The sequence below is a fragment of the Diceros bicornis genome, chromosome 18 (genome assembly GCF_020826845.1).
Source record: "Diceros bicornis minor isolate mBicDic1 chromosome 18, mDicBic1.mat.cur, whole genome shotgun sequence".
In the NCBI taxonomy this organism is placed as follows: Eukaryota; Metazoa; Chordata; class Mammalia; order Perissodactyla; family Rhinocerotidae; genus Diceros; species Diceros bicornis.
In genome coordinates this window covers 40,413,772-40,432,453 of record NC_080757.1, presented here as the reverse complement: position 1 = coordinate 40,432,453, position 18,682 = coordinate 40,413,772, and the positions used below count along the sequence as shown (strand labels likewise).

The 18,682-nt window shown below is 41.4% G+C and overlaps 1 protein-coding gene across 2 annotated transcripts; it reads left to right on the top strand.

The window, feature by feature from the left end:
* Positions 1-1,128: 1,128 nt before the first annotated feature.
* LOC131416730 (keratin-associated protein 3-1-like) lies at positions 1,129-14,441 on the top strand. 2 transcript variants are annotated; one of them, XM_058559390.1, is made up of 2 exons: positions 1,129-1,221; positions 13,919-14,441. In XM_058559390.1, exons 1-2 carry the CDS (start codon positions 1,151-1,153, stop codon positions 14,184-14,186), a joined length of 339 nt encoding a protein of 112 aa, XP_058415373.1. In that variant the 5' UTR covers positions 1,129-1,150; the 3' UTR covers positions 14,187-14,441. The 2 variants fall into 2 exon arrangements, 1 of the variants encoding a protein (XP_058415373.1); XR_009222630.1 differs by lacking the exon at positions 1,129-1,221 and adding an exon at positions 13,552-13,683 and having other exon boundaries at positions 13,919-13,970.
* The last annotated feature ends 4,241 nt before the right edge of the window (positions 14,442-18,682 follow it).

Genomic DNA, 18,682 nt, shown 5'->3' with positions numbered 1-18,682 from the left:
TTTATATCTTCCATTTCTTTGTTGACATTCTCACTGAGTTCATCTATTCTTCTCCCCAGATCAGTGAGCATCCTTAACACTCTTAGTTTGAACTCTCTGTCAGGTAGGTTGCTCATTTCTGTTTCACTTAGTTCCTTTTCTGGGGTTTTGTCCTGTTCCCTTACTTGGAATGTATTCCTTTGCCTCCACATTTTGCCTCTTTCCCTGTGCTTGTGTCGACGTATTAGGTAGGTCAGCTACGTCTCCTGCTCTTGGATAGGTGACCTCATGTAAGTGATGCCTTAGGAGGCTTCCAGTGTGCTTCCCTCAGTTCTCAATGTTCCAGGGGTGACCCTTATGTGGGCTACATGTGTCCTTCTGTTGTGGCCTCTTTGCTCTCCCTGTAGGCACCCAGGGAGGCCGAGTTATGCTCCTGGCCAGCTGTTGTAATGCTCAGCTGCTTGTAGTTGTTGTGGGCCCTTCAGTCTCTTTATCAGGTGTGGGGAGCCCCAGCACAGTTGGCTGCAAGTTCTAATACCACATTTGTGTTGCAGTATTTCTTTTACGTGAGTAGGCCCCCAGCATGGCAGGTTGTTAGGCTCAGGGCCTTACAATTGCTGTAAGCCTCTAGCCTATTAGGTCTCTTGTCAGCTCTCTGAGGATTGCAGCTGGGTGGGGCTGGCCTCAGGCACAGGAGCACTCAATCCTTTCAGGCTTTGGAAGGTGTGGCAAACCCCCTATGTGGGTCTTTGAGAAGTACAAGTCTTCTGCAGCTGACAAGCCCTGCCACCCACAGGTCCATACACACAGTCAACACAGTCCTGCCCCGTGTGCGAGCCCCGACCTCCCGAAGCGGACCCAGTCTCTCCACAGTGGGAGCCCCACACACTCTGCCACCGCCCCACACTCTCCACCCGCTCCTTGTGCACACCCTGCCCCGCTAAAGTCTGCTCAGTTGCCAGGCTGCAGAGAATCCAGTCACCAATCTATGCAGGCCCACAAGTTGCCTGAGGGCTTGTTGTTGGGTGGGGCCAGTCTCTAGGGTGGGCTGCCTGCCCTGGCTGAGCTGGATTAAATCGGTGCTCTAGCGGGTGGGGCAGACCTGGGCTAGCAGGCCCCAGGGAGAACTCCAATGGCGTCTCTGTCAGTACGCCCACACCAGGCCACAACAATGGCCGCCGCCAATGTCCCAGTCCCTGGAGAGGTCTCACCCCTCACCGAGATGCGCTCAGGGCCTATTAGGTGAGTCTCTTTTCACCACAGCACTGTGCAACTTTCTTTCTGGTGATTTTAGGATGCTTTCTGAAACGGGTGAGTTTGCGCGTGGGCCCTTTAAGAGCTAGTTTTAGTTTCTTTGTGAACCGGGTTTTCTGGGGGTGCTCCCCAATGTTTTAGTAGCAGGCACAGTCAGATATTATGCCGCTGGTCTCGATTGTGCTGGGTCCACAAAATGCCCACAGCGGGGGCGCTCCCCAGCTCAAGGCCCCACGCCTCCAGGGAGGCTGCGTACCTGTGAGCTGCTCCCGGGCGGCCGTGAAGCTGGCCGCTTGTAAAGGTGGCGTTTTTCCTCTCCAGAAGAGAGTCTCTGCCTCTTCCACCTCAGTTAGGCTTGTCCGTTGTTGCAGGAGTTCCTCTCATCCGGTTTTCAGTTCTGTCTCAGGGGTAATTTTTCCACGAGTAGTTGTAAATTGGCTGTGTCCACGGGAAGAGGTGAGTTCAGAGTCTGCCTACGCCGCCATCTTGACTCAAGATCCTAACGATGGCTATTTTAGAAGCTGTGGGCTTCAGAATAAGTTCCTCTTTGTGCCAGTTGTTAAGTTATTGTCTCTCAGCCCACCTGGATAATCCAGGATACTCTCCATATTTTAAAGTCAACTGATTAGTAACCATAATTACATCTGCAAAGTCCCTCTTGTTATGTAATGTAACATATATATGATTTCAGGGTCATAGAGCCAAAATTCTGCCAACCACAGGGATTATTAGACACTGAGTTGACACCAATTCCTAGAGACTCAAAGTGTCACTCCAGTCCACCAATGAAAGTGGTGGCTTATGGTAGCCAGGTGATAGCTGGAGTCTTAACTCACATTTTAATCATAGTGGACCCAGTAGGTGCAGAGACCAATTCCGCAATTTGTGAATGTATAATTGGAATAATCACGCTTGACAATTGGCAGAATCCCCACCTTAGCACTCTGGCTTAAGGAATAAAGCTCATATGATAGGAAGGGCCAAGTAGAAGCCCCTGGAAATTCCCCTCACTACAAGGATAATAAACCAAAAATGATACAATATCCATGGGGAATTTTGAGGATGAATGCCATTATCAGAGATCTGAATAAAGCCAGGGTGGTGATACCTACCATCTCCCCACTTACTCACTTGTTTGTCCTGTGGAAAAAGTAGACAAATCTTAGAGAATAACAGAAAGATTATTTATTATTATTTTAAACTAATTTAAAGAGTGACCCCAGTTGGAGCTGATGTTCCAGATGGAGTGCCTTTAAATGGAGCAAAGCAACATAGCCCCTGGTACCTAATATGCAGCTTGTGACACGAAAAATGCCTTTTTCTCCATATCGTTTGCAAGGACAATCAAAAGTAGTTTGCTTTCACCTGGTATGACTAACAGTAATTTTCCAAGTATTGCCTCAGGGCTATGTCAACTCTCCTGCTTTCTGTCATAATGTCTTCAGGAGCGATCTTAATCATCTTGACATTCCACACAACATCCTGTCAGTCCACTACATTGATGACACCATGATGAGCAGGAAGTAGCAAGTACTCTAGATGGCTTAGTAAAACATATGTGAACTCCAGGGTAGGAGAAAACCCCAGAAAAATTAAGGAGTTCACCACCTCAGTGAAGTTTCTTGGAGTCAAATTTTCTAGAACATGCTGAGATCTCCTTTTCAAGGTAAAAGAAAAATTATGGCACCTTGAAATAACTTCAGCTGGAAAAGCACACCTCTTGAAGTCAACATATACTATATTTCAGTGTGCCACATTAACTATTTACTGATAATCTGAAAAAGACAGGACCACTGTGCATTCAGGCCTTTCAGGAATGAAGATTTAAATAACTCCCACCAGGTAAAAGAAGCCTAACCAGCTGAGGTCCTGGCTGAGGGTAAAGAAAACAAGAAACAGGTAGTGGAAGAAGAGAGTTATACATATCAGCTATAGTCTTGTAACCAATTATAGAAGCAAGGGTTATAGAAACTACATGTATTTTCTTCCTTGCTTACATTTCTTCGCTTTTTCCTTCCCTTGTTTGATGTTATATGCTGTACTCATGCCAAGTAATTTCATTAATTTTATTTAATGCTTATATCAGTCCTGTGAAAGAGATATTATCTTGGTTTTGTACATGAGTAAATTAAGTCTAAAAGAGGTTAAATGAATTGAAATCAGGATCTCCAAGGGACATCTGCACTCCCATGTTCATTGCAGCATTATTCACAATATCCAAAACATGGAAGCAACCTAAACGTCCATCAACAGATGGTAGATAAAGAAAATGTGGTATTTACATACACTGGAATATTATTCAGCCTTAAAAAAAAAAAGGAATTCATGCCATTTGCAATAACATGGACAAACCTGGAGGACATTATACAAAGTTAAACAAACCAGACACAGAAGAATAAATATTACATGATCCCACTTACATGAGGAATATAAAATAGTCAAACTTAGAGAAGCAGAGAGTAGAATGGTGGTTACCTGGGGCTGGAGGATGAGGAAATGGGGAGATGATGGTCAAAGGGTACCAAGTTTCAGTTATGCAAGATGAAAAAGTCTTAGAGATCTGCTGCACACCATAGTACCTATAGTTAATAATACCATATTAGATACTTAAAAATTTGCTAAAAGAATAGATATTAAGTGTTCTTATCACACACACAAAAATAGGACAGGAGGAAACTTTTGGAGGTGATGGATATGTTTATGGCATTGATTGTAGTAATGGTTTCATGAATGTATACTTATCTCCAAACTCATTAGGTTATATACATTAAATGTGTACAGCTTTTTGTATGTCAATCATATCTTAATAAAGTGGTTTTTATTAAATAAATAAATGAGGTTAAGTATCTTGCTTATAGTCACACAGCTCATCAGCAAAAACTGAAATATGAACCCAACACTGACTCCAAAACTCATGAAGAGATAGTGAAACTAAGGAACTGGAAGTTAAGAATGGTGTGGGGAGTTTCAGCTGATTTAAAGACGGCTGTTTGGAAGCTGTGGGCTTCAGAATAAATGCCTCTTTGCGCCAATTGTTAAGTTACTGTCTCTCAGCTTCACACCCTCCCATCCGTGTCAGTGCTCAGCTCTGTGATGCCGCGTTGGTGCTCTGCAAAGCACATAATGGTTTTGCCGGCTCCTCCACGTTGGGCTTTGCCACTAGGGGGTGACAGAGGAAAGCTGCAAAGCTGGAGGAGGAAGAAGCAACTTGTTCCTTCCTTTCTGCTTCCTTCTGCTTCATTGGGACTTCCTGTATGCTAGCGGTTCTCACGATTATCACCCCAGTAACACTTCTTCACTCCAGCACCCTCAGAAGCCTTCCGTAGCAGCACCTAAATTCAGTTTTGTCAACATTTGTAGCACCAGCTTCATTCCCCCACCCCCTCCCCCCCATCAGAGGCTCCAGCACCAGCCGGCCAGCTCTCCTGAAACGTCTGAGTTTCAGCTCTATAGGGCAACCCTCTCTCTAAATTTCTAAGTATTGATTCCTTCCCTCTTCCCTTTAAAGAAACTGTCATTCTTTTTCTGTATTCTGCTTTCTGCAGTTCCTGCATTTGTGCTGTCTCGGGGCCTCCTTTTTACCCTTTTAGTTACCTAGTTAACAACTTAGTTAAAAATTCTTTGTATAGGGCCGGCCCGGTGGCGCAAGCGGTTGGGTGCGCGCGCTCCGCTGCGGCGGCCCGGGGTTCGCTGGTTCGGATCCCGGGCGCGCACCGACGCACTGCTTGGTAGGCCATGCTGTGGCGGCGTCCCATGTAAAGTGGAGGAAGATGGGCACGGATGTTGGCCCAGGGCCGTCTTCCTCAGCAAAAAAGGAGGAGGATTGGCGGATGTCAGCTCAGGGCTGATCTCCTCACAAAAAAAAAAAAAAAAAAAAAAATTCTTTGTATAAAATTCACTCGATTCAAATTATGGGTGTGGTTCTTGTCCCCTAGTGTACTCTTAATGCCTTTAAAGACTCAGATTATTTAGTGAACCATTTGTTCAGACTTTTCACTTAGTCCCTTTGGTTAATCATAGTAGCTGATTATGGAAAAAATAAGTCTCTGTGCTTTGGAGGTGGCAGCCAGAAAATTACATCATTTTAGGCCTGATAGAATATTGTTGAGGAACTAGAAAGATTACTCAGCACCATCTAGCTCTGTAGTTAAGAAAGTTCCACCATTCCTAGTAAAAGCTTGCCATATAAAGTGGGCTGTGCCAGGGAGACCTGACAGCAGACAGACCTTTGTTAATTACTGACACTCTAAAAACCATACCTTTGACTTAAGAAACCTGCTTTCCATCATGATTATTCTATTAAGTGCAAATAGGCAAAATTAGTTTTAATTTTAAAAGCCCAAGGATACAGAGGGGTTTTGAGAAACTTCAAAGCAGAAAATGTTGAATCATGACAACAACTGAAGCATGAAAGCCTTGGGTAAGGCTGGGATTAGAGAGTTAAGTAAAATTGTTTTTGTTAGGCTGAAAGAGATTAATCCAAAGCACCAAGTATTGGTTCATATTGGGACTATGCATTTCTAAGCACATTCTTTTTTTATCTTCTTTGTTCCTATATTACAAATACGAGACAGAGAAATAGTGTTGGTATACTACATGACCCTAAAATCGAAATTTCTTGCTTTTAATAGGCTAATATTTAAAACAAAATTTCAAGACTTTTGGTTTCTCAATTCTTAATGTAGTAGTTATTTTAGGTGGATGAGACAAACCAAATCTTTACACAAAAGAATCAGAGGAATTTTGACTGAATGTGGCCAGAGTAAAGTAATATAATGTTACCTGTAAGACAGTAAAAAAGATGAGAGCTATAGACCTGGAAAAAAGATCCTCAGTAGGTTGATAACATTGTGTGATGACGAAGTGAGGGAACTCAGGATTTTCAGAGCAACTGAGGCTAGGAAACATAAGGAAGTATGAGAAGAGTCAAAAATGACAGAGGTATAGAGTAACATCTGAAGAGCTCAAAGTAGGAGGAATTCGTGGTTTTCCACTGGGAAGGTGGAGAGGCAGACAAGATAATTGAATCCCAAGGACAGAATTGAGGAAACTCTGAGGTTAGTGTTTTGAAACTTCACCCCAACACTTATTGTTTTATTGAACAGAAGAGAAAAAAATGAGAGAGAACCACGCAAAGCTTGAGACTAGAAATTAGAGTGAACCAGGAGCTGAGGCTGGAAGTAGTACTGAACACTTTTTTATGTGTTAACATGTACTAAGCCAAACAAATAACTTGTTATGTTGTGTTTGAGTATAGTTTGCACACTTTGATCACCCTAAAGATGTTTTTAACTGTAGGGTGGGACAGAGAGTAGGAAGAGAAGAGGACTCAGAAGACGTGAGTTGAAAATCCCAAATCTACCCTCGACTGACTGAGACGTTAGACAAATCTTGTAGCTTCTCAGAAGCTCAGTTTTTATCTAGTCTATCAAATGAGGGTTCTACTATCTCACAGTGTCCCTGTGAGTATCAAATAAGTTTATCATTAGTAATATGCATGGCATGTAGTAGGTTCTTAATAAATTTTTTTTCCTCTTCCTCTTCTCCATTCAATTTTATGTCTTTAGGAGCAGAAAACCCTGTTGAGTTTGGGAGGATAACAATACTCAATACACAAGTGTGGGGAAAAAAGCTGAGAAAACTTGGAAGAGGACCGCCCAGCATGGTGTTTTACTCTGTTTAGGTTGTTGGTCCTTCTTTATCCAACTCATCTGTGCTCTTAAAAATCAAAACACAAATTTCTGGGAATTTTGTCCTCATGTCATGCTTCTTCTTTTCTTTCTTCACATACTTCTTCCTAACTGACCAAGAACCCGAATTTCCACTGAGGAACACTGACCCTGTGATTACAGGCTGTCCCAATACATCTTATACTCCAGCTAAAATTTCTAACTGGATTTAAATGTGAATTTCATCATTTCCTATAAATCACAGATATTAATGAGAAGTACAAAATGGGGAGAATTTGATACTCATGCTGATAGAGATTTGCTCCAGTCCCCTCTAAGTACTATATCTTCCTGGGGATTTGCCATGACTGCCTCCACAAAAATGCAACATGACAGAAGGCACTTGAGAAGCAGACACTGATTCCTAACAGCCTCACAGGGTCCCAGCAAAGCAAGGCTAAGGGCCACTCGTCCTTCCTTTGTGGAGGTGGGACGCTTACTGGTTACAAAAGTTATAGCGAAGACTATGAACAGGCAGAAGACTTTCCAGACATGAGAGACTGGAAAGCTATACTCCCAGACTTACTCCATTGTTGGATAGAAAGAACCCCTACAAATGATGGAAAAAGAGCTCTAGCTTCCCTCAGCTCATTTAATAATAACTACCACACCAATTAGAACCATTTGAGGACTTACTATGTTCCAGACACTGTGTTAAATTTTTTAATGCATTATTTTATTTATTCCTGAAACATTCTATCAATGTGATAGAACATTAGCCATATTTTACAAAGGAGGGGATTAATGAAGTAACTTTCCTGCTTTAGAAAAACATATGCCAGTGGCTCTCAATGGTCTATCTAATTATGTTCAAGCTCCTCATCCTGGGAGTCAAGACTCTCTATGTCTAGCTTTTATCTCACATGGTTGTTTTCTAGACACAGTGCCCTACTCACTGCTTCCTAATGACAATTTGTTCTTTTCCACTTCTGTGCATTAATTGCTGCTGTTCGCTACTGGTGGAATGACTTTTCTGCTCCTCTGACTTTATTCAAGTCCTGTGTGTCCAACGAACCCCAGTAGAATCTGAAATGCTTGAGAGTGCACCTGGGTCCTGCTCACCCTTGAATGCCCCAAACCTCCTGGCACAGTGCAAGGCAAATAAGTACTTAACAAAGATTGGTTGAAATAAACTAAATTATATATTTCCTCTTGAAAATATAATAATCAGTAATGGAGCAATTGTGGATTAGTATACAGTGATTTAAGAATATAGACTTTGGAGCTAGGCAGCCTTGGTTCAGATCCCAACTCCATTATTTATCACCTACTGACCTTAGGCAACTTATTTAACTTCTCTATGCCTCAGTTTCCCTTATCTGTAAAACAGAGGGTAACTTTAATACCAACCTCCTAGGGTTGTCGTAAGAATTAAATTGCATAATAAATGTAAAGCAATTGGATCTGTTACATAGTAAATGCTGTATAAGGGTTTGTTGATATTATATAACCAGTTGTATATTTAGTAAACTAAGCTAACAGCTCAAAATATATTTTAAAGTCATATTGCCAGCCAATATTTCAATACATAACATTTAATTCTCTTAATTAAAAAAAAATTTCAAGTACTACATGAGCGCTTTGGAAAACCAGCGGTAATTTAATTCTATCTATCAATAAGATTTGTCTAACCAATGGACAAAAACATCTCTGATTCAAAATAAAATTGTAGAATATAACTATCATTAGCAAATAATTCCAAGGACAAGAACCCCAAAGTTTACTATAGAATAATTATAAGTTTAAAAATCTCAATATTAGATTTCACATGGTAAACACCTGAAAATTTTATTTTCCCAGTGCCTGGCGTATAATAGACATTCAAATTTTATTGAACATCATTTTTCCAACCAGGCTAATTTTAGTTAACACATATATTTATACCTTATTTAACTGGGTGTAATTCTCTGTTACTATCTGCATATTCTATAGCCTACAATAATACATGAGAATTAAACTGAAAGCCTAAGAGCCCCAAGAAAAATAGGCAACCCTTCCAACCAGCGGAAGCTGGGATAAGCTTGCATGTGCCATGTCACTGAGTGCTGTGATATCCGCTCTGGCATGTTGCAATGGGAACATACATGTCCACATGAGACAGGGCAGAAGAGTCACCCCCTTTAGGACATGTATACCTACACAACTATCGCCAATATCAGCTGTCCTCAAGTGACAAAACAACATTACTTCCATTTGAAAGAAATCCAACGTAAGAGTAATTTTCAGTGCAAGCTAATAAGCTGGCAGGAGTTATATCAGTATTGACTATAACCACTCACTGGAAAACATCTTCTGATGTAACTGGAAGGGCCCCCAAAGTCTGCCATTTTACTCAAACAAGCATCTTTTGCCTGCGTGCTCAGGAAAGGGCAAGTGGGCGTTCTGCAATGAAGGGGTTGATGTCAATGGCAGTCTTAATACCAGCCGATCTTTCTTCCAATCTAAAGGAATTCACTGGAAATTTAAAAGACCATGCAATTCAGGAAATAAAGACCAAATGTTTTTACTTACAGGAATTTTAATTAGAATGACAAACTGAAAAGGTGCCTATATCCTGCTTTTGTGAATGAACGAAGCACTCCATCAGGCTTAAAGAAAATTGAGTTGCTGTGAAGGGTGAAACCTCCCAACACTGACATCCCTGCTGAGTCAGCAGGTGTCATCATGAGAGAATTTTCTCTACAGCAATCCAGAAATGCACCAAGTTGATGGGAGACGGACGTTGGTAAGGCACACAGAGGCTCACAAAAAACTGTGACTAACACACATAAAAGTGATCTTTTATCTCAGTCCAGGAACTTGGTAGTAAGCACATTTTTCATCCGTGTGTTGAAGCCTCCCAAATTCTCATCCCTAGTCTTGCTCATGGGCTCAAGGGCTTCAGGCTGCTCACTCTCTACAAGCTTCACACTGAATCCATCATTGACCTTCTTCCCTACCACCCCAGGCAGCAGCTTTTGGGCTCAGATTTCTGAGTAAGTCTGAGACCTAAACATGATCCTTGGCTTCTCTCTCCACACATCCTCTTGATCAGCTCAACTTACCATCTCTACTATCAAAAACGTCTCCCAGACTCTACCATCTCTTACTGGTTCATCAACCACTGGCATCACTGTTCATCCTCTCACCTGGACCACTTGTGTGTCCTGACTGTTTCCGCTTTGACCTTGCTGCAATTGGTTTTCCATTGACCATAACTCGCATCTCAACACTCCCTGCTCTAACTCATCCAGTGGACTCTCAATGGCCTTAGAATAAAATCTAAACTCTGTAGAACAACCTACAAAGTCCTGCATGGCCTGGCACCTGCCTATCTCCTTGACCTCATCTCTTATCTCACTCCTTCTCTTTCACTACACTTCAGCCCCCTGGCAAAGACTGCCTCCAGCCACCCCAACCAAAGCAGGCACGGTCCCTGCAATACCTCCCCATCACCCTCTGGCACATTACTCTCTTTTATTTTCTTCTGGCACTTGTCACTGTCTGAAATTCGTATTTGTTTACATTTTTATTGTCTGTCTCCCCAACTAGAATGAACACCTCAACAAAAAGGATCTCATCTGACCTGTTTATTCCCATATTCTTAGCACCTAGCATGGTGCTAGGCATTTTGCTACATGAATTAATAAATGAAAAAAGTGAATGAACATAATTTACAATTATGCAGAATTTAATTCCACAAAAATGCTGATTTTTATCAATAAGTGTGAGGTATTGCTGTTACATGGGCCATCGTTCACTAACTGTATGACTTAAAATCATTATTTAATATCCTTACTCTCAGTTTCATCATCTGGGAAATGGGTATAGTAATAGTCCTGATCTTATAAGGTCGTAATAAATAAGGAAGAAGATGTGCATAAAATACTCAGCACTATGCCTGGCACATGGTATACATTCAATAAATGCTAGCTGTTAGTGTAGGGTATGTTTAGGATGTTCTAGTTATCTTGAAAACAAGAATATTAGTTTTATTGTGGAAACTGATGAGCCACCCAGATAGTGGTCTCCAGGAAACTGAATGAGGTGATAAGAAATCCTAGGTATGTCTCCTCTTCTCTATTCCCACCTAACTATGATATCCTCTAGGACAGAAATCACATCCTCCTCATCACTCCCGTAGATCACCAAAGTAGCTTGTCAACCATTGTCCCTGCCTTCAAATTATCTCCTTTCTACAGAATACTATTTTGGTTGAGAAACTGGGCCCTAAAATCAACTCTTCTTATTGTCTCAAGACCTTCAATAAGCTGGTTCCATCCTTCCCACCAATCTTACACGCAACTAATCTTGAGGGTCATCTTCGCTCTAGTTAGAACAATACCCCCATAGACTATGGCACAGAGGTTAGGAGCAGGGAATCTGGAGCCAGACTGCTTGGCTCCAAATGCCAGCTCCATCACTTACTCACTTGCAGGTTACTTAGCCTCTCTATGCCTCAGGTTCCTCATCTGTAAAGTGGAAAGAATGGTAACACTGCACACATCATAAGCTTGTGGTGAGAATTGTATAACACATATAAAGCACTCAGCACAATACCTAACACTTAGTGAGCGATGCTGCTGCTGCTGCTGATGGCGATGATGATGAGCGTCCACTCAAAAACTACAGTCATCTTTCTAAAATACAAATCCAATCATGTCACATATGTGTTCAAAAACCTTCAATTAATGCCCACTGCCAATAGGATGACGTTCAAAATCCTAAGTGTAGAATACTAAGCACATTACAAATTCTTCCCACTGTGGCACAAACCCACCTTTCCAATTCCTTCTCTCATTTTTCTCCTCCAATGCCTCCCTACAGGAGATCCAGAGTCTTTGCTTTAACCAGTCAACCCCAGGACCACACCATGGCATTTTGTTTCTCTGTTTCACTTGCTGAACTTCCCTTACTATTCCCTTTTACCTGCTAAGCTCCTGTTCATCCTTCAAGACCCACACTAATGTTCCTTTTCATGAAGCACTCCTCAAATCTTCCAATCAGTGACTCCTACCCCTAAACTCCCACATCTTACCTAGAAAACCCAAATGCACAACCCTGTGTTGTCATTTGCCAGTTCACTTCTCTGTGTCTCTTCTTCTCTCTGAGCTCCTCAAGGGCAGGAACCTATTTGCTTTTTTTTTTGCATAATGCCTGACTTATAGCAGATGCTCAACCAATGAGTGTTTGACTGAACTAACAGATATCTATTGAAGCAAGGTGCACAAAAAGCTAAATTCTAGCAGGGGGATCCAAACTCACAAAATCATTCTAGTAAGAAGATGGCTAAAATGAAAGCAATTTAATGTTAAACATCTTTTAGATCAATCATCTTGTTGATTTGCATCTCTTTTGGCTTCTGACTCCTACATGTTGTGCAATTTTCTACTTATTTTTAGAGCCCGAGACATTTTATCTGAAGACAATTGAAGAAAATAAATTGCCTTTTTTAAGACTTTCAAAGTTAGATTTTCTAAAGGTTTACCAGTTTAGTATTTTTCCTACTCTAAAGTAATTCTAAAACATCGTACTAGGTTTTATGCCTTTATTTATTTAAATAATTTTATTATTAGGGTTTTAGTGGCTTAGACGTAATTTCAAAATCTCCTCAAGTGTGCCCCATAGAATACTGATCTATGAAGCTAATCTATGAAAACTACCAATCAAAAATGATTCCATGGTTAAGTAAGTTTGGAGACAAATACATGTTATATCTCTTTATTGAAAAGTCACACAGCACTTTAGTATATTAAAGGCTCTGAGAGGTCCACTAATGAAGAATTCAGTATCAACTTATTTACCAGAAAACCCTTTAATGTTCCTTGGGACAGGTGTTCATGGAACTCATTTTGGGAAATACTGCACTGTTTAGTCTCTAAATGGCCCAATACGACTAGTCTTTGGATCATAAATAATCTTAATTCATAAAATGGCTGGATGGAGTTTTAAAGGGCACCGATAACTGTCACCTCCCCATCTACATGCCCCCACCAAGTTATCATTCAAAGCACTTATGAAGGGAATGGAGAACAAGTGATTTGTTACAGCTTTGCTCTTTATGCAGAACCAGAATCTCTTTCTCTATAGATTCCATCCATTCATCTTAATTCAGCTTTTTGGAGCCAAGATGAATACATCTAAAAATTTTATCACTTTTTCAGCCAGAAGGCCTAAATTATCATGTAGAATCTTTGGTTGCTGGTAGAATAGCAATCAAAAAGCCTACTTATCCTTCATCTGAAAAGTAAGCAAAAAACGTGCGGACGGGGGCCGGCCCGTGGCTTAGCGGGTAAGTGCTCGTGCTCCGCTACTGGCGGCCCCGGTTCGGATCCCAGGCGCACACTGACGCACCGCTTCTCCGGCCATGCTGAGGCCGCGTCCCACATACAGCAACTAAAAGGATGTACGACTGTGACGTACAACTATCTACTGGGGCTTTGGGGAGAAAAAGGAGGAGGATTGGCAATAGATGTTAGCTCAGGGCTGGTCTTCCTCGGCAAAAAGAGAAAGATTGGTATGGATGTTAGCTCAGGGCTGATCTTCCTCACACACACACAAAAAAAAAACGCGGGGACGATTTGCAGGTACCCAGCATGCCAGGCCATCATTAATGATGTGTCATGATTAGAAGATAATGACTCAGTGCCTTTGAAGACTGAAATGAAGCTCTCCATGCAGTGACACACAGCCAATGTGAAGAGTCCTAATTTGACAAAACAAACTAAACCCCTTTTATGAGGTGAGGAGTGTGTCTTAAGTAATAAACACTTAAGTAATTACATGCTTTTTATGGAGATAGTTATAAACTGAAACATGGGGGGAAAATCTTGGTAATAGGCTGACGTCCAGGGAGGTGGGTATATAAGAGCCAAGGCAGAGGAGAGAAGCATTGAGACACAAAGAGACTTCTCTTCTCAACCCAATCGAAACCCAACTCCTGACACCATGGTTTGCTGTGCTCCCCTCTGCTGCAGCGTCCCCACCGGCCCTGCCACTACCATCTGCTCCTCTGACAAATTCTGCCGGTGTGGAGTCTGCCTGCCCAGCACCTGCCCTCACGAGATCAGCCTCCTTCAACCCACCTGCTGCGACCTTAGCCGCCCACCTTGCTGTGAGCCTGACACCTACGTGCCAACTTGCTGGCTGCTCAACTCCAGATACCCAACTCCTGGACTGAGTGGGATCAACCTGACGACCTACGTTCAGCCTGGCTGTGACAATTTCTGTCAGCCCTCCTGTTAAGGGGCCACGTCCTTGCACAGGTTCAGCGACGTGCTGCTCAACATCCTACGGGGCATCTGGCCTTCAACACTGGCTCCTACCTACATCAGGCTAAATCCATCCCAATTCCCAGGGCCATGTTTTCATGAATTTGCCCAACTTCTTCTTTCTTTCCTCCTTTGGGGAGGGTTGGAGACCTTCTTTCTGTCTTTTAGGCTATTTCACTGCTCTTTGAGAAATAATCATTTTGACTATTCATTAATAAACTTCATTCTGGCTTAGCAAATATGGCCTTCTGATTATTTATTTCCGTGTTTCCTCTTAGGGAAAGTGGAGTACCTACCTAATCCTGAACAGCAGATCATCATACTACCCAAGATTTACCCTAGCATAATGAGAGCTCTTATGGAGGAATCATTGAAAAATTAGATACTGGCTCTTTGTGATAGGTGGAAAAGTAAAAAATTCAGTAGGTCATTTTGTAGGATCTTTTTATTCAATAGGAATTTTTTTAAGGCAACCACTATGCCAAGCACTATGCTAGAATCTAGAGATTAATATAATGTTTTCAAAATATTTTATTTATTTTAATTTCCATTACACCTGAAATTGATTTTTCTTTTTTCCTTAATTGACTAAACAAATTGATCACTTTGCTGGAATGTAGAAATAATTTTGACTCCCTTAGTCATAGTCATCAATGAAATTTCAAGCTCAAAATGCAATGCAATTTTGGGAAGTATATATATCCATTTCTTGATATATGCTGTCTTCTAGTAAAATCAGTTTTGAATGAATATTAGCATTTATTGAGTATTCCTTGCTCCCTCGAATGAGGCTTGGTTTACATTAGTCATGACTATACTTAGAAGTTTACTAGTCCAAGTGACAGATAATATCACATCATTGAAATAAACTAAAAATGTCAGGCTATAGTACAGTATTCTCTATACACCAGAAATAGGCAAACAATTCTGGGAGCAAAAATACACAGTTCCTTTTATGACAAAATTATGATGACAATTAATTCATCTCCTTAGTTGTCCTGGAAAAATCCAAGTGCAGTAATGTTTTTGCAGAAAGTACCCAGAGTGAGGTCTAGACGTGTATTTGCTTGGATTTGCTTTGAGACTTTGGGCCATTCCCTTCCCTCCCAGCCTTGGTTTCCTCATTATTACAGTGGAAATAATACTCTCTTCCCTGCTTATGTCTCAGGATTATTTTGAGGATTAAATGACCCAGTGTGTCCACAGCAGTGCTCCAGATATGTGAGAGACTCTCACAATCACATGGTGGTTCCCAGCTTTCTCACCAAAAGGCATCCTTTTATTTCTTGAAAAATATGTTCTTCCCAAATAGCTTTTTAACAATCATAGTTTATTCATGCCTTCGTTTTTGCTCACAAATACATTTATAAATACCAGTGAGAATTTTAGGATTAATATAAGATCTCCATTGTTACCATGCCAAGTTACCTCTTTTTTAGTCAAAAGCAAAGAAGTTTGATGTTTTCATACGTGCTTATAAGGGATAAATATTTAGACTTTGCTTTTAATACTACAAATAACTCTAAATGTCTTATTACTACCTCTGTGGGCCTTTAGGCATTCAAGGACCTTCGGCTAGTTAAAAAGCCCCAGATGGAAACCAGGAGATGTGTGTTCTAGTCCTGGCTCTGCCTGGGGCTGCCTCTGCAACCCTGAGCAGGTCACTTGAGTTCTTTGGGTCTCAGGTCTTAGATCAGTAAAATGGGTTGGTTGACCAGATCCTCCCGAAAGTCACTTTCAGTTTTGACGCTGTATAGTTCTAGATTACCTAGAAGCATTTTAAGTAACAAATACTCCAGGCCACTAACCAACCCCACCCCACCGTATTACTTCTACTGCTTTCATACCTAATAGCTAACGTTTGGTGAATCTATTGGGCACTCTAATAGGTGCTTTCTGTGCATTATCTCATTTATTTCTAACAAAAACACTAAGAGGTAGCTACCATTATTCTTCCCACTTTACAGGTGAGGAAACTGAGGCTGAGAAAGTTACTTGCAAAAGTTACACAAATAGTAAGTGACAGAGGAGGGATTAAACCTAAAACTGCCTGAATCCGAAGTCCCTTCTCTTTCCACTACACCACAGCACCTGCCTCCCCTGCAGACAGCGATGCGATTACACTTGGTCCTCTTTCTCCAGGAGAAAGTATGTGCCATGTGACAATACATTCTCTACTGTCCCTCTGAATTGTATATTTAGTTGCATACAGTAACCCAGTTCTCTCTGTGGTGATTATAATTTAAGACAAAATGAGTCTAGGAAAAACTGTTTATGTTTCTGAGGTGAAAACAAGTCATCTTTTTTTTTTAAGTCAGACTTGAAATACAGATTAGCACAGGAATAATGTTGGCTGGGTCTTCAACCTTGCATTGAAATGCAGAATGTTTGGCAACTCAAACACATTTTCAATTTTCTAATGAGTTTCAAGAACCTAGTTCAAAGTGAAAACAAACTACCCTTAAAGTTAATAATTGTTTATCCTTGATAATAGAATAGAAAACCCAGTTGTTTCATTTTTCTTTCAAATTGTTCCTGGTATCTTTTCTTTCCACCATCTTTCTTTCTTCACTGACTCTTGCCTCATCTAGAGCCTGACCCTGGTCACCACACCCCTGGTCACCACACCCCTGGTCACAACCACAGTCTCCTAGTCAACCTTGAATCAAGTATTCCGTGCCCCTCCCTCCACTCAAACTTTACCTCCGTCAGATCAGGCATCTGTCTCTCTATCAATATTGATTAAATTTAATTGCTCAAAACTCTAGGATGATTCAAGATTTTTGTTTTTACTGAATCAAGACTAAAGTCTTCAGTGTGCCTCTCAAGACTCTCAATAACCTGGTGTAGTCGTTTTCACCAAATCTTACTTGCTACTAATCTTGGGGCAACATGCAGCCTACATTCTAGTCAGAGCAATGCCCCCAGTACCATGGTCAAGAAAGTGGTCTCTGCAACTAGACTGCTGTGCCCTATCACTTACTAGTTGTGTGTCGTTGGTCATGTCATTGAACTTCTCTATGCCTCAGGTTCCTCGACTGTTAAATAAGATTAAAAATAGTATGTACCCTACAAAATACCTGACCAGTACACCACAAATCTGCCCAGGTCATGAAAAACAAGGAAAAACTAGGAAACTATTACAGACCAGAGGACACTAAGGGAACATGACGACTAGGTGTAATGTGGTACCTCAGATTGGGTCCTGGTACAGAAAAAGGACATTAGTGGAAAAACTAGTGATAATCTGAATAAAGTCTGAAGATTGATTAATAGCGATGTACCAATGTTGGCTTCTTCATTTTGACAAATACCCAATGGTATTGTAAGATATTGTTAAGGGAAATTGAGTGAGGGGTGTACAGGAATGCTGTACCATCTTCACAACCTTTCTGTAAATCTAAAATAATTCAAAAGTAAAAACCTAATTTAAAAAAGAAGTATGTACCTCTTAAAACAGTAGTGAAGATTAAATTAATTAAAACATGTCCTGCCTTTAGAACAAGTTGTGCTGACTGTCAACCTCTAAGTCCACCGTTTTATACTCTATAATGCTGGGTTCAGGTGCTGTTTCTCCTTTGGCAGGTTTTCTACTAGATTCCACCAACAGAGGGCGCTGGAAGGAGACTGTAAGGCCTGAGGAAGAAAGAAGGGTCTTGTCGCCCCCATAACAGTCCTTTATCTGGCAGTAGCAATAGGTTCTAGTCTTCAGTGTCTTTCTCTTACCACACAAAAATGAGGTTCTCCTACCTGATGCACATAAACAAGCCAATTAATTACGGAATCAGCTTTTGGGGAAAGAGATCAGCTTTATTCTGCGAAATCAATCTGCAGGGAGACAGGGGGCACGTGCCCTCAGATCTGTCTCCCCAGTTTAGGATTTGGGGTGAAATTTAAGAGGTTAGGGAAAACAGGCTGGCACATGGAAATGCTGGCGGGACAGGTTTTGATTGGTGGGCTTCAAGCATTTACAGTAATGTTCTAAACATTTTTGATGAGGTTCTAAACATTTATGATGAGGTGAGGAAGCAATTTTAACCCTGGATCTTCCTGAATGATGGACCCCTTGCTTCTGATAAGAGTCCAGCTTTTAAGTTCTGGTCATGTCCCAGTCCTTTGGTTCCATGGGGAGGATAATCTTTGGTTCTGAGTCAAGATTTCTTCTTCTGCATATGCTCTGGCTATGTGACTTTGCAAATTTTCTGAAAGACAATTTCTTAATTACTCTGTTGATAAGATGGGGTCAGTTGAACTGGTCCCGGAGGGCCCACAGTTACATTTCCACACTCCAAAATACAGCATCATTGCACCTCCTTAGAAACACCAGCATCAGCAAGGGAGTGACTCCCTCCTCCTTCCCATGAAGGTCCAAAGCCTGGGCCCCCTGGGGCCTCCCCTGTGAGTTTCTGAGGCAAGAACACCAGCTGGGCAGCACCTGGGGTCTGAGCCTAGCTCTGCAGGGCCACTCTT

Bases quoted from the DNA above. Each gene is read 5' to 3' on its own strand.
- LOC131416730 (XM_058559390.1), top strand. From the start codon at position 1,151: ATGGCCGCCGCCAATGTCCCAGTCCCTGGAGAGGTCTCACCCCTCACC. The intron at 1,222-13,918 runs GTGAGTCTCTTT...CCTCTGCTGCAG, and splicing joins ATGCGCTCAGGGCCTATTAG to CGTCCCCACCGGCCCTGCCA.